We start from the raw sequence: 14,287 nt of genomic DNA, 5'->3' as shown, positions 1-14,287 counted from the left end.
ATTATCATAAATCCAGGCTATATTCCCTAGTACAAGGCTTTACAGTATTGCCATATTAAAATTGCCAGTCTCAAAACTTCTTCAGCTAAAGTAAACTTCCTGAGAGAACTATAGGTGTCAGCATGCAGTTTAAAAATGTGTAAGTATGTGCTTAACTCTACTGAGACGTGAAGTTTCACTGAGATCAGCAGCACTACTTAAGTAAAGTTACATTTGGAGGAGTGTCTTGAAGGTCAAGCGTCAAGTACGAAAGTACTTCAGATTCACGTCGGCTGCTGGATAATACCAGTAGCAGGTACCTGGATGGCGGTACCAGTGACGTGATGTGATTTGCTATGGCAAATAATTATATTTCTATCTCATGGAAGACTGCATTCTCTCTCTTAAACCTTATGTATTCAGACAGGGAAAAAAAGTCAGTGCTCCTGAACTTTAAGTATGGCTCTTATAATGACAAAGCTGGAGCCCAAGCTGAACGTGCTGCCACTTCAATGTCTGGGGACCTGACCCTGATGTCAGTCTTTCAAGGTGCACCTCTGATCCCTGCTGGACTGTGCAAGGAGTTGTATTACTCCTTGTAGTAACAGTCTGGTTTCCCCAGTTAGGAGCCCTGCCGCTCAGGAACTCAGCTCCACAGCTGGTGCAGAACTAGGTCTTCAGGTGGGACTGGGATCCACCACCTTAAGATGGATTTCGCAATTTGTAAGAACTGCAAAATCAGGCTGTTTGGGACAAATGGACTTACTAAGGGGCAAGTGTTTATCTCTGCTCACCGGCATTCGATGAAACACTGGCTGATCTGATCCTGGAGCGTTTCTTTGATGTCGAGTCCCTCCATTTCTCTCAGCTTGTCCTTGATGAATACCTCCTCATGTGTCTTCTGGACCTCACCTTGCAGGGAATCTACTTGCCCGGCAGGCATCTGCAACATACTCATCGCCTGTAAGTGAGGAGGTAGGCTCTGAAAAATAACAAGAGGAGAAAACAGAAGGTATGACTTAAAAGAAACTTAATATAAACTGGAATACCAGGTTGACAGCGAATCCAAGCTTAAGCATTAATTTATTTGTGGGAAGCCAGGAAAAAACCCTGTGCTCGTAAAAAGTGCCTGGATGCACACAATGGTCTATTGTTAGTGTTTCAGCATTAATTAACAACATTGCAATGTACAAAAACAACTCTTCCAGCGTGGGATCCTGGGATCTCAATGAGACAGGTGAGAAAGCTGCTGTTCTGCAAATGCCAACTTTATCCATGTCAGAAGGGTGCCAGAGATTTTTTTAATTGAATTTTCAAATGTTTGGACTTCCCATTGGTACTTTTTAATTAGCCAGTATTGTTTTTAATTTGTTCACTTAAATTTTTATATGCACTGCTTGGTCAGTGGTTTCCTGGTATTTTGTTGCAGCTGGTCATGTTCCTTTAGGAAATCAACTTCCCCTGAGGAACAACAACAACAAAAGAATAAACAACCCCCCAAACACTGTAATAAAAATTAAGCTCCCCAAGTTTCCCATGATTTGATAACCTTGGCAAGAAGGGCTTCTAGGCCAGTTTAAAGTCGTACAATAATTTCTCCTTTGTGATTGATTTTACATGTGTAGGTTGGGAGAGAAAAAATGAAAGTCTTTCTGGTATGCAAATACAGAAGCATGAAAAATACCATCTGTGTGGGTGGTCTGAAACTTTGCATTTTTCAGTTTGCGATGGTTGATAAAGTTGAGATGTTCCCAGTATCTTATGAGCTATTACTACCTTGTAAGTGTAGAGAAAAAAATATTTTACAAATTGTGAACTAGTAAATGAACTTGTAAATTAGCTGTAGTTTTTTGCAGTTCTAGAACAAAGTATTTTCCACATGCTGGGGAAGTACTAACCACTTTGATAGTGTATGTCAAATTTAAGAATGGGAAAGAGCAGAAAATAAGATAATCTGGCTTTGTAATAGCGTGCGGTTTGCTCTTCAAAGTTAGCGTCTGTCTGACATACAGGTGGCAGCATATGTGAACAAAAGCCTGAGAGTGCTGGTTTGCATGAAAAAACCCTACACAGTTCTGCTCTGGCCTTCCACCTTCAGAATGTGTAGGAAGTGTCCTTAATCAGCACATCTCAGACTCACTTAGTAACGCATTCTCCTTGCTCCGGTGATGTATTTTCTAGCGTGCTCCAAGTCCTAATTCCAGAGGTCTGCCACAAAGACAAAGCTTCTATCAGAAGTTTGGCCAGCTTATATTTAAGATCTGGTTTTCGGTGTTTTTCCATGCTTCAACCAGGTTCCAAAAATCACTAACAAGTGCCAAGCAAATTTGGTTTCAGAAAGTCCGCAGCAGGACTGCACACCATCCAAAGTAAGCACAGAGGCCCCGTTCAGGAAAGCAATTTACTGCCTTCCCTGCATCTGCAATGTGTGACTCGTGCTATGCAAAAGGAATTGGTCAGGGCCACCAGTGAGAAAATACTGAGGAGGAAACAAGAAGAGCAGCATGCTTTTGAAAGGGTGGCTGCACACGTTCTCTTCCTGAATATACGACCTCAAATGTTGCCTTCCACCCCGAGATGTTACTTTCTCTCAGTTCTCGGTTTCCATGGAAGTCAAGTGTTTCTAATCTTCACCTTCACCAGCGCCTATTTTTAAGTACAGCACAACGAATATTTACACTATTTATTTGCATTTCACCATTGCCTGCCTTCCTAATATTAAATGCACCTCAGAACAGCCAGATGTGATGATGCTTTCTCAGGGCTTGTTTGGAAACCAGAAGAGGACCCACGAGGCTTGCTTCCCAGATTGAGATCTAGAAACAAGATCCGCTTCCCTCGGGCGGTTTCTCACTCAACTATTTGCTTCACTACAGCAATACTCAAGGGACTGCTTTTCTGAGAAGTTCCCATCAGAGCTTTACTGCTCAGAGGTACCGGTAGCAGGGCTGATCCCAGAGAGATGAGCCAGCTAGAGCCAACGCAGCTCCTCCATGCCTTTGTTTACTGCCATAGCACAGTCTGAACAGAGGACACCCTACGAGATTTCCTAACCAGATGCTTGCCAGGGGAAGCCGGGGAAGGGCTGTTTCATTTAGAAATAAGTTTTCCAGCAGAAGATGTGTGAGAAGAAAACTGAAAGAAGTCTGGGAGCACACGGAAGGGACGGAATGAATAGTTCCGTGATCAAAGGTAGCTGTGGTGAATGCTGAAGATGTCCTGCTTGGGTGGGCAGAATGCCCCCCGTCCTGTCTCCCTTGGCAAGCGACAGAATCAACGTTCACGCCCAGGCGACTCAGTGCGAGGGGTGCAAGGGTATCTCTGGCTTTAGGAAGGCTGACCTACAGCCGATGGAAGAAGACAGGCTCCTCAGATGTTTAGATGTGTTCTGTGAAGGGTGAACCATCGTGACATGGCTCCCCAGATGAGCAGCTTATTGGTGCTGGGAAGGGGCAGTTCCCCTTCCACCCTAACTGCTGGATGTGTGGTCCCTTCCTTCTCCTGCACGGGTTCTGGCACCCACCTGGCCCCGCAGTGAACCAGTTGAGTGCTCTAAGAACGGGGAAATAATCCCTTTTTGTCTTTACACACACAGAGCCCTCCTCAGGTTAATTGTCTCCTGGTGTAATGAGGTGAATCAGCTAGCTAAGGAGGCATCTGAGGGCTGGAGCCATAGCAAGGCAAGTGGTGGGTGAGCATAGGACCAGACCAACGTGGAGAGCAGGTTGGCCCACGCAGCAGCACAGAGCTCCCCTCTGCCATCTCTGAACCTTTCCTCTGCCCAGCTTCTCCTCCGAACTGCTCTCCACTGAGTCCTGAGAGCCTTTGATGATCAGCTACTCGTCACTGTGAATTTACTTCCAGCTTATCTTTCATCAGTACTAAAGCCAGATGAGGCAAGAACTGTTTGAACTGGCAAGAACATGCCCACATGAACAAGGTCAGAAGTAGGAGATTCTTATCTTTAAGCGAATTAATCCAGACCAGATCTACACTTGAGTCCAGGTTGTGAAGCTGGTGCGGATGCAGTCCAGGTAGCTCTAACCCAGATGGCTCATATGCTGATAGCTGCAGAACATGCTCTGGTTGGCAAAATCCAGCCAATCTCTGAGTAAATATTCGCGCAGCTACCTATCTGAGCACCACACGGTTACCAATATATCTGCTGGTACCAGCTTACGAGCGGCACTCAAAGCCCCAAGGCTGAAGTACAGCTTATGAAAAGAGCTCTGTTGTATTTGCTCTTCATTTTTTTTTTTCATTTTCTTTTGCAAAGACTGTTTTACTACAAGAAAGCAAAAGAAACAGGAGCCATTCCTACCGACAAGAGTCCAGCTACTCACCTTTGATAGCTCGCTAAAGGAAGGAATGAAAGAGAACAGGGAAAGCTAAGGCTGTATTTGCATTCAACCATCTTTTTTCCCCAATCCTATTAATTTTTTGTTATTAGTATTTTCTAAATTTAGATATACGGAAAAGGGTGTATTCACGTAGAGGAAAAGGCCATTGCTGATGTGAAATACGCTGTTGCTTGATTGCTTCCATTGCTGGGAAAGGGGAGCTGGCTCAGACCTCGATGGCCAGATAAGCTGGGGAGGAAGGTAAGTGTTGGAGAGGAATCAGCCAGGTAGGATGACATGGCAGGTATGAGAAGACAGTTGATCTGAGAGGGAGTGGGCACTGCCAGGCGAGTTGTTTCCATGTGTAGCAGGGAGATATGTTAATAACAAGATGCTCTTTGACATTGGCCTAGTGGTGCACAGACAGTTGCCAAACCTGGGGCTTGTCCTAAAGTGCAGAAGCTTTGGCAGTAACATACTCCAGCTTGGATGGGTGAGGGAGAGCATGAAGAGCAGAGCTGGCTGTGATAAATGAGTCCTGATGGATCTGTGGTCGTCTAATGTGGCACAGACGCAGCGTGCCCTATTTATGAGTGAAGATCAGGAGAGGCTGATGAGTGTCAGGAACTGAATTCCTGGTCTGGGGCAGGAGGAGGCAGCCAGCGCTGAACAGCAGTGAGGAAACCGTGCCGCAGTTACTTGATTTTTAAGTAAAGCATTACAGGTGAACGTACAACTGGCCTGACTTTCTATTCTCTTATTTCGAAATCGATGTGGAAAAAAAAAAAAAATTGGACTCAAGGAAAACAAGGATGCAGAAACATCAGAAGAACATGTATGTGTACATGGGCTAACAAGTCAAATGGAGGCTACCTCAGGACTGCTTCCCTGGCCTATAAGAACTGATGCAAGTATACTTCAGGGTGTGAACGATCAAGGTAAAGTATAGGTAGGGAATAAGAAGATGAACTAGGTAGAAGTTGAGCGTGGAAGTGAATTTAGCAACATAACCTAAAAATAGACATTTCAGCCACAGGAGCTGCTGGAGAGATATAACGAGATGTCCAGAGGATGTAATTGCACCATTGTTTTAGCTGTCAGTTCTCTGTTGTTTATGCGCATTTGTGATGCGCTTTCATAGAAAACACTTTTCTTTTGTCAAGTAAAAGACAAACTGAGGAAAGAAAACCGAGTCCTCAGGCACCTAATGGATGGTATGAAATGCTTTAGACTATTACAGCACCTTAAAAAAAAGTAAACTATAAATAGTATGGGTGATATGAATTAGAGAACACTGCTTCTGCCTCCTTGTTTTACACTTGAAGAAAGCTGCCATGTTAAGCTTGCTTGCTCTTGTCTGCAGCGTTCTTGTCCTAATCACAAAAGCATTTGTCATCCTAAACCTGACCAGTTTCAGTTTAACGCGTTCCTAACCTTGCCTCGGTAATGAGGAGACAACTGAAAAATCTGGGACCTTATATTCATCTTCAGGCACTCCTGGGTCTTCAGAAACAGTGTCTATATGACAGCCCTGCTGGAGTTTGTCTTCTCTTGGCAAGGAGCAGACCTCAGAAGAAAGTATATCCAAGAAAGCTTTGGCCATCTGAGGATGCAAGAGCGAAGAGGCAGTGAAATGGCAGAAGGAGTGCCAAGACAGACAGACAGTGTGAGAGGATGCTGGCCAGTGTTACCTGTGATCAGGATCAACTTTCCATGTGGGCATGAGCTTGTTCTGGAGCTCTATAAAGAGTTATACTGAGACAATATGATGAGTGCTGCTTTTATAGCCCTCTATACTTAATGTGCATGCTAAGGAAGACGAGCCAATTTATTTCTAACATCGCTTCTCTCGGCCCCTCTAATGTCTCTGCTTCTGAATCCAAGGGAGGCATTCTACAGTAAGGCACTAATAAATAGCTTTTCCTTGGGGGAAGAACCATTTTCCCATCTTGAAGAAATTTCTTTGGCCATGTGAAATTCAAATTTGTTAACTTGCCCTACAAACAGCAACTCATTTAGAAACAAATTACAAATATTAGATGGAGACAGTGAACTTGATAATGCAACGCTGCCACATCAGTTGTAGAATAATGCATCTTAATGAAGGCTTCCCATGTGAATAAACCATTATATTTACAAGCTTTTCACAGTTAATGACCCAGAACTGGATAACGAAACTCACATTTTTAGTGTGGTCCTCTGTCAGCAAAAGTATACATATTAATAATTGATGTTGCTGTAAAAATAGGACATAATATGAAGATTCCTGAGTTTGTGGGAAAATAGGAGTACATGGTCCATTAACTTAAAATGCTTATCTAATGTTTGATGGGCTTTGTCTTTAAAATCCTTGTTTAAATTAATAAGGCAAAATGGACATTCGTCTAAAAGAGAATTTTATTCCAACTCATCAGTCACAAGTATGCTGGTGAGAGCGCTGTTAGATTCTTCCCTTTACTCCTCCTCCCCAAAGAGAATTTAGGCTTTATGGAAGTGGAAGACCCACCAGCAGAAGGCAGGACCAAGTTCGCCATGCCTTCCAGGTAAGCCAGTGTGATGAAAGCCTCTCGACGTTTTCCCTTTTCAACTTAGGAACTCAGTTGCACAGATTGCTCTTTCCTAGCCTGAAAAGCTTGCCTTTCTGCTTAGTCAGCTCAACAGCTCTTTCCAAGGCAGACTGCTTTATTGTTCATTATAAAACACTTAGAGGTGTGCAGGCTGGCTGAACATGCTTAAGGCTACAGTTCTACATCTAGGAGGCCTCATGCTGTGGAACTAACTGCTCTTCAATTGTTCCATTACGACTACACTTCCAAGGAAAGATAGTCTTCATTTCAATGAAATAAATACATTTCATTTTACTTCACGTTATAAGGCTAACATTCATGTTATGCCTGAAAGGTAGATTTACTGCAGCTTTTATTACTGGGTACTTAATTTAGGACAGCTTCTTTTCTTAGACCTGAAACGGCAGAGCTGAAACGCACACTGCACGGTTTTATGGGTCTTCTTCAGTAAATGTTCAGCTACAGACAGTATTGTCCATAACTGTAATCTTTTGAAAGATGTACTAGTTGTATAGCGTTTTGCTGTAGATTGCTTATTTTCAGTATTAGTATAGTTTGCTTCTCTGGAGGACTTGATTCCCTAAGCAAAGTAAGTATTTTAAAAGCAGTTTAAATGGTCGCTTATTTTCACCAGTAGCAAAAGTGAGATTTATTTACATTTGGACTACTCAGGCAAGTAACTCCTTACTAGCAGACTAAAAGAATTTACTACCTAAGCAATTGGGGTCCTGTTCTTTACTTATGAGTGTTATTCTACTGAATTTTAAATGTGATCCGAATTATATCTAGTAGTTTGATATAGGAGTTAGCTATGTTCTTGCTTTCTCGTTTCCTCGATGCATTTTCTTTGGCTGTGGGAAGAACGTATTTTAAAGAGTTCTCTTGTCTTATGAAGATTATTCATATAGGTTCCATGGTATGCAAATGGTGATAGCCGCATCAATTATATGGCTGAATTCCTAAATTAGGCACAAAAAGGGAACAACTAAGCAAAATATATTGCATTCATTAAAGCTCCCCTACTATATGATTCACTTCAATGGCTTTGCCAATTAAAATAATAGTCATACGCATTCAAACAAAGCATTTGTAGTAAGAGGTCTTCTTAGAAAAATATTGAAAATGGCTGTTTTATAGATTTATATAGTATATATTTCACTAAAAATATTGACATGTAACACTTTTTAGTAAGATAAAAGAAAGAAAATTTGACGTGGAGAAAATATTTGTATTCATGACCGTACAAGTTCATGTAATTTTGGTTATGTTTACTTCTCATGTTTCCCTCGGCATGCTGTTAAACTTCAAGGAATGGCAGGTACGTTTTGCTCTTTGCAAGGCAGTGATTTCATTGTTAATGTGACTGCAGCAATGAAAGCCAAATTGTTCGCGGGCTTCTTGCTTTCCAGCGTCTTTCTATTGCAAAAATAAGCAGGTTTAAAATTTCTCTTGAAAACAGGACAGATCAGTTATCGCTGTTTAGATGTATATGCCTGTCTGGTGAAATAACAAATGACTTTGTGCTGACATCTAAACGTCACCTAGGCTGTGAGTAAAACAGGAGTCATTTTAATCTTACGCTTGATAAAAACAGGCCTGGTGTGTACCACTAATGTCACTGCCCACTTTCAAGAGATGAAGAAATATTTTAAATTTCATGTGCTTATGGAGTTTGTGGTTCGTAAAATCTCATATAATATTTATTTAGCCATAGCCTATGATGTTTACACAGAAGGCTATTCTGGGAAATGCTATTATTTCTTTTTTTCTTCTGACTGGATGAAATGAATTATATTTATCAGGAATTCAAAGAACAAGGAATGTTTGGCAGACTGTTTTCTCAGATATAAATAAAAGCATTACCCAAGTCAACATGCCTAAATTAGGGTATGTTTAAAAGAGGTAAGGAGGAGGGAACATTTTTTAATTTAAGACCACAAAGACTCTTTTATGTGAAAAGGATATAGAGGAAGGAAGACAGAATAGTGGCAATACTATGAGAAAATCATAGATCAGCATGTACTGTGCCACTGACTCTTTGGTAAGGGCTGAAATTACGGAACAGACCGGTGTGAGAGCTGCATAATTGTACATCAGTGGATCTATCTGTGAGACAAGGAGTTCACACGTGTGCGTGTCCAAAGCATGCAGGGCTTGGTCCTAGAAATTGTTTAAGCATGTAGAGCACTTGACTCCAATGGAATTGATTACCTGGGCTCATTAAGTGAAAACATGACCAAAACTCTGGAGTACTCGTGCCTTAAAGTTGCAACAGTAGGCTGAGCCCCTAAATTGGGAAGGATTCTGTCTCATCTATTTTTGTATTCCTTGTTTCTCAGCTCCACCTACCAATCCATGAATCAGTCTGATTGCAAACTGTTTATCCTAACGTTCTATGTTAAAACCAGCTTTTCCTCTTTCCAGTAGCATGTATTCTGAGATGATAACTCCTGCAGGGTCTGCCCTGTTAGGAAAGTCAGTCGGGGAGAGCGCTGAGTGTAGATCCATTATTAGGCTTGGGCTGTTTCACACCACCCTGAGACAAAACTGTTGCCAAAAACCAGTTTGCACATCCAGTTCTGCTGAGCTGATAGCTAGCGTGCACTGCAGCAAAATGAAACAATCACGGCAGCCTCTGGGGTGTTTAACGACAGAGAATTTGTAAATGCCAGAAACAGGCAAGTGGCAGTATGCACCAGTTTAAAACTCGCAAAACTGGTGGATTATAATTGAGCTGTAACAGTGAAATAGAGCGAGGAAATACAGGTTGGTTTGGACAGCACGTAGGTGTTTTCATAGTCGATGTGTCCTCTGGCAACATCAGTGTGGTCAGTGTGGCTTTAACAGACCTATGCCTGGAACATTGCTTACGGTGGTCATGCTGGAGCTGGAAGTAAACAGCACTGTGGCAGCGACGTGAGGAAGACCAGGAAACAGGTCAGGATACAGTTATCAAGATATATGTGCTCTTAGTGAGGCTTGCTTCTCTTTACAAATTAAACCAGTATTGCAAATTGTGATTTATCGAAGATTTAGAAAAACATGTGCTGAGGGAATCATGCTGTTTCTGCAATTAAGCTTTAATAAATAATAGTAATAATGAGACTTTACTTTTGAGCCAAGAAAAATCTCTGGAACATAGGATTCTACTCTGTCATCGAGCAAAAGACAAAATAGGATCAAATTCCAGAAAAGATACATAATTTTTTCTGAAGCAAGTAGACAGTAAAGAAAATAATACTGAATTAAGTAAAAGACTGGACAATTCTTGGTCTTTGCACATATTTCCGTATCTTTTAGGCCAACACAACTGAATTTTTCCTAAAATCATTATTTGGAACTTCAAATGGGCTAGCTCTTTTTGCAAATCAGTCTTTCTATGAAAGTAACATAGACATTTTTAAAACAGCTATAATTATAAGAGAAATTATATTTATTGCAGTAAGTTGAGTCTCCTTTGGGATGGACTTGGAGTAATGGATGGCTAGGTCTCCTAATTTATCTAAGTCGTGCAGCATTAGAAAAGCAAATTCAACATATTTACACATGAAGATCTGTGGTCATTTTTTAGAGGGCTGACGTGATCATACATCAAAGGGACTTGACCTTTGGAGCTCACTGCCTATCTATCAGTGTGAACCAATGTCTGCTTGTACTCGCTTCCTTTGGAGACCACAGAAAGGGAATGTACATGAAAAGTAAAGGGAAACATAAATGGGGAATATCAAAACACTAGAAGGATGAACAGATTATTTTTTTTTATTTAGAGGTATCAATTTTTTCCCCTACATGCTTTGATTATATTCTTGACAGAGTAATGAGTCTGAGTGCAGAGCTGCAAACATCAATTTTCTTGCTCCTAAATGGAGGTCAGGATATAAATATGCTGTTATGTGTTTGGTTTTAATTCCCTTCATCCCTATGATCATATAGATTTCCTCCCCGTAAACTAGGCTTTTTACATCTTAGTGATCAGTTACTCCTACCATCGGCCACCATGAAAAGAGTGCTGGGCTGTGAACCCTCCAATAACTGATACTAGGTTTAGAGCTCCTTCCTAGGACTCTGGTGTTAAGACTTGACAGAAACTGTCAGGGGATTTGACAGGAAACGACTGCTTGCTTTGCAAAAAGTGTAATTTCTAATTAATTTTCAGTACAACCCAAATACTCACCATTTTACGTCTACACTAGTTAAAATCTCTGGGAATTCTTTTTGTCTTAACACAGGCAGAACTTGTACCCAAAGCTCTGTTTAGATATGCTGGCCACATCTACTGCTAGTGACCAGCAGATATTAAAGGCAATAATCCATGAGGTGTTATCTGTATTTAACATGGCAAAGCTTAGGTAAACGTACATGTTGCTTCCTAGAGGTAAGATTGTAAGGTCATTCGTAACTGATGATACATGTTTCGGATGTATGTTATAGGCACAACTAATTTTCTTAAACCTATAACATAGCTAAGGGCAGTTCCATTGCTGGGCAAGAAAATCATCAAAGCTGTCTGGGAGAAGCAGAAAGCATGTTTTAATTCAAAATTAAATTATTTGTTGATAAATCGATTATTTAAGGTCTGTAGAACATGGAGGTATAAATAAAACTATTAAACATGAAGCAGTGATGAATGTTTCTGTAATGTGGCACTGTGAAGCAGCTTCACTAGATCTTGGTGCAAGGGCTGTGCTGTTACTTGAGCTGGAATTGGAGAACTGTGGGGCTCTCCTAACAAAGGCACCCGCAGAATTGGTGGTGGCCAAAGAAAATGTCAACTGTAAAGACTTTATCCTTTTCATCAGGTACTTGCTAGGAAGGAAGACGGTAGGAGGTGGAGGTGTGCCTTCTCTAATTGTGGGAGGAAGAGCATCCTTCTAGAAAGGGTGCTTTCACTTTTTTCTTTCACCCTATACATTCTAACTGGTCATGAATAGCCATTCGCTTCCCTGTGCTTTTGCAGTATGACGTGAGGAATATTTTGATTATTTCTGTATGGACTTACGGAAATACTGATGTATTAACATGGCAGTTCTAATGCCCCGTTTTCCTACTCTTGACATACACACGCAGTGGTTTGCAAAGGGGTGGGAGAAGACAGCTTTGCTGCTTTAACGCTACTCCAGAAATAAGGCAGCCCCAAGTGTCTTGGAATTATGAATTAAAAATCAGTTAATAGAATGTCCTTGCTCTGTCATGCCTGGGTCGAATTCCCTAGAACCTGGGGCAAGTTCTACGCTGTCCGTTTCCATATCTGCCATGTACGTTGAACTACGTATATACAGCACAAAAGCATGCAGCATAAGACAAACCATGCTATTTCTGTCCCATCGACCGTTTCAGTTCTGTATTCCTTAAAGAATCCTTTTAAAATAGGAAGAATCTTAAAAACTAATTTCTCATTTACTGCTAAATTACAAAAGTCTGAAAAACAACAGACTGTGGCATTTTATATTCTCTAGGCAGGACTACTTACCATCCCCAGAAATATCATTTCCTCTTCTCTCATTTTCTCTGTTTTCTTGCGCTGGATATACCCATGCCAAACCTGAATTGTAAACAAAACTCTAATGAGATAAATGGGCCTTGTTACAGCTTCCTTTACTGTGGCAGACACAGGAAAAAACAAATAGAGGAAGGAAAGGCACAATATACAATTGAAACTATTAGTCTTTAACAGGTTGCCATCTGCTATTTTTTTTTTTAAAGCAAATTCTGGAGCTCTTTATCCCCTTACACTGGTATATCTGACTTCTAGACACAACAATATCAGGGTTTCAAAAAGTATTTAGACTTCAGATTTAGATGGAGCTTATGTTCTCATCAGGCTGAACTGCCTGAATTATTCATGTCTAAGGACATTTTCTGGAATTTAGCAGTGATCTCCCTTTGTCATCTTTTCAAGATATGGAGTGAACTCTTTCCCCAGAGATCACAGAAAAAGACATGAATTCTTTGAGATGCACTGGATTCCAAGGGGATGCCAGAGAAAGAGCAACTGAGGTCAGAAAAATCAGAATGGAAAAACAACATGTAGGTTATAAAGTCATCCTGCGCTGCTGGTGCAGGGCTGTTTCCATGGATCTCACATCTAGGGTCCTGTCTCATTTTGTTAAGTGGTTTAAATTACGTGTTTCACCTTGTTAGACACCCTGAAAGCTATCCTTTCAGAACATTTCTCATCCTATGAGCTGTATTTCTGTCTACTGCTGCTCTTCTGAACAAAACACTGCCACTTGGTTCTGCCAGAACTGTTGTTAAATCAGAGATTTCACCTTTTGAATGCAAGTGGCAGCAGCATCTGGACTTGGACCCATCTGGACCTGATGCTTAGTTTGTCTTTTTCTCTTCTCTTCGAGGTAGATTTGCTTCATGAACGCTGCTCGACAACGGCCTTGGCGAGCCCTTTCTGCAACCTGGATCATTCTAATGGCTTCTTCAAATGCCATGGCCTTGACGGGTTTCTTCAACAGCACAGCCAAAAAGAAATGGACAAAGAAAAGCATTAGTGTCATGTGTTTTGCTAATTGCTTACCTCAGCTAATGAAACAACAAATGATCTTCTTGCGGAAACTTCCCAAGACAGACAAATAACTGTCATGAACAGCAGAGTCCTGTCTCAGTGCTATCTTGCAATATCTTGGAAGTTTGGTATCTTGAGACGTGGTTTTTTGAGGACCTTCAGGAAAAAGGGAACCTGATGTGTGACAAGGACAGCCTGGTGCTATAGTGGCAAACAAGAATGGCTCTGTATGGCTTGTCTATCCTGCTGACCTTTATCCCTTTGAGAAAAAAGACATGAAGAGCCGTAGGGCTTTGTCCTGTTCAAAGGAGAATTTCTTAGGCTATGGAATGTCTTCCTTTTACTTTTCTGAAGGGATGGGTTTCTGGATGTGCTGCTGGGACCCTAGCTCTCTTGCTGAATGGAAGGACAGGCTGTTCTGAGCAAGCCCAGCCCAAGCGGAAGCAGCCTGGGGAAAAATATATCGGAACAGTGCAGCTGGAGAAAGGGACTCCCCCTTCTCGCTCCTGAGAACCGTTGTTAGCCCCTCATGCTTTCCACGGAAACGCTGAATTATTGTCCTTTCTTGACGTTAATCCCCCAACTGGAGACAGTTCACATTTAAAGCTTCTATATATATTGTGTGGAGCTTGCTATACTACGCTTTCAGCAGGGCTTTCTATAAAAGAATTACATAGGACAAATGATCTGCAGAGCAGGCTCCTCTGATGAACTCTGCTGTTTTTTGATTTAGATTAGACTGCTTGGAATAGCACTGCCACGGACGCTGAAGAATACAGCGGGCTGCTACACAGCAGTTAGGATTTTCTGAGTGCACATGACTTGCTACGATGCATGCAGAAGTGCGGACAACCCTCTAGCAATTCCAGCGGTGACTGAACTGG

At 41.5% G+C, this 14,287-nt stretch overlaps 1 protein-coding gene across 1 annotated transcript in view; it reads right to left on the bottom strand.

Annotated features, from left to right (window-relative positions):
- Window positions 1-14,287, bottom strand: part of IQCA1 (IQ motif containing with AAA domain 1) — a 112,276-nt gene that overhangs the window by 80,483 nt on the left and 17,506 nt on the right. The window contains exons 4-6 of the mRNA XM_037396263.1: window positions 13,156-13,344; window positions 12,357-12,428; window positions 774-961 (exon numbers count right to left, since the gene is read on the bottom strand). Coding sequence (XP_037252160.1) covers window positions 774-961; window positions 12,357-12,428; window positions 13,156-13,344 — 449 coding nt within the window. The remainder of the gene's footprint in view (window positions 1-773; window positions 962-12,356; window positions 12,429-13,155; window positions 13,345-14,287) is intronic.

The sequence above is a fragment of the Falco rusticolus genome, chromosome 8, assembly GCF_015220075.1.
Source record: "Falco rusticolus isolate bFalRus1 chromosome 8, bFalRus1.pri, whole genome shotgun sequence".
NCBI classification, from domain to species: domain Eukaryota; kingdom Metazoa; phylum Chordata; class Aves; order Falconiformes; family Falconidae; genus Falco; species Falco rusticolus.
The sequence above is the reverse complement of the archived record's forward strand: the minus strand, read 5'-3'. Positions and strand labels throughout refer to the sequence as shown.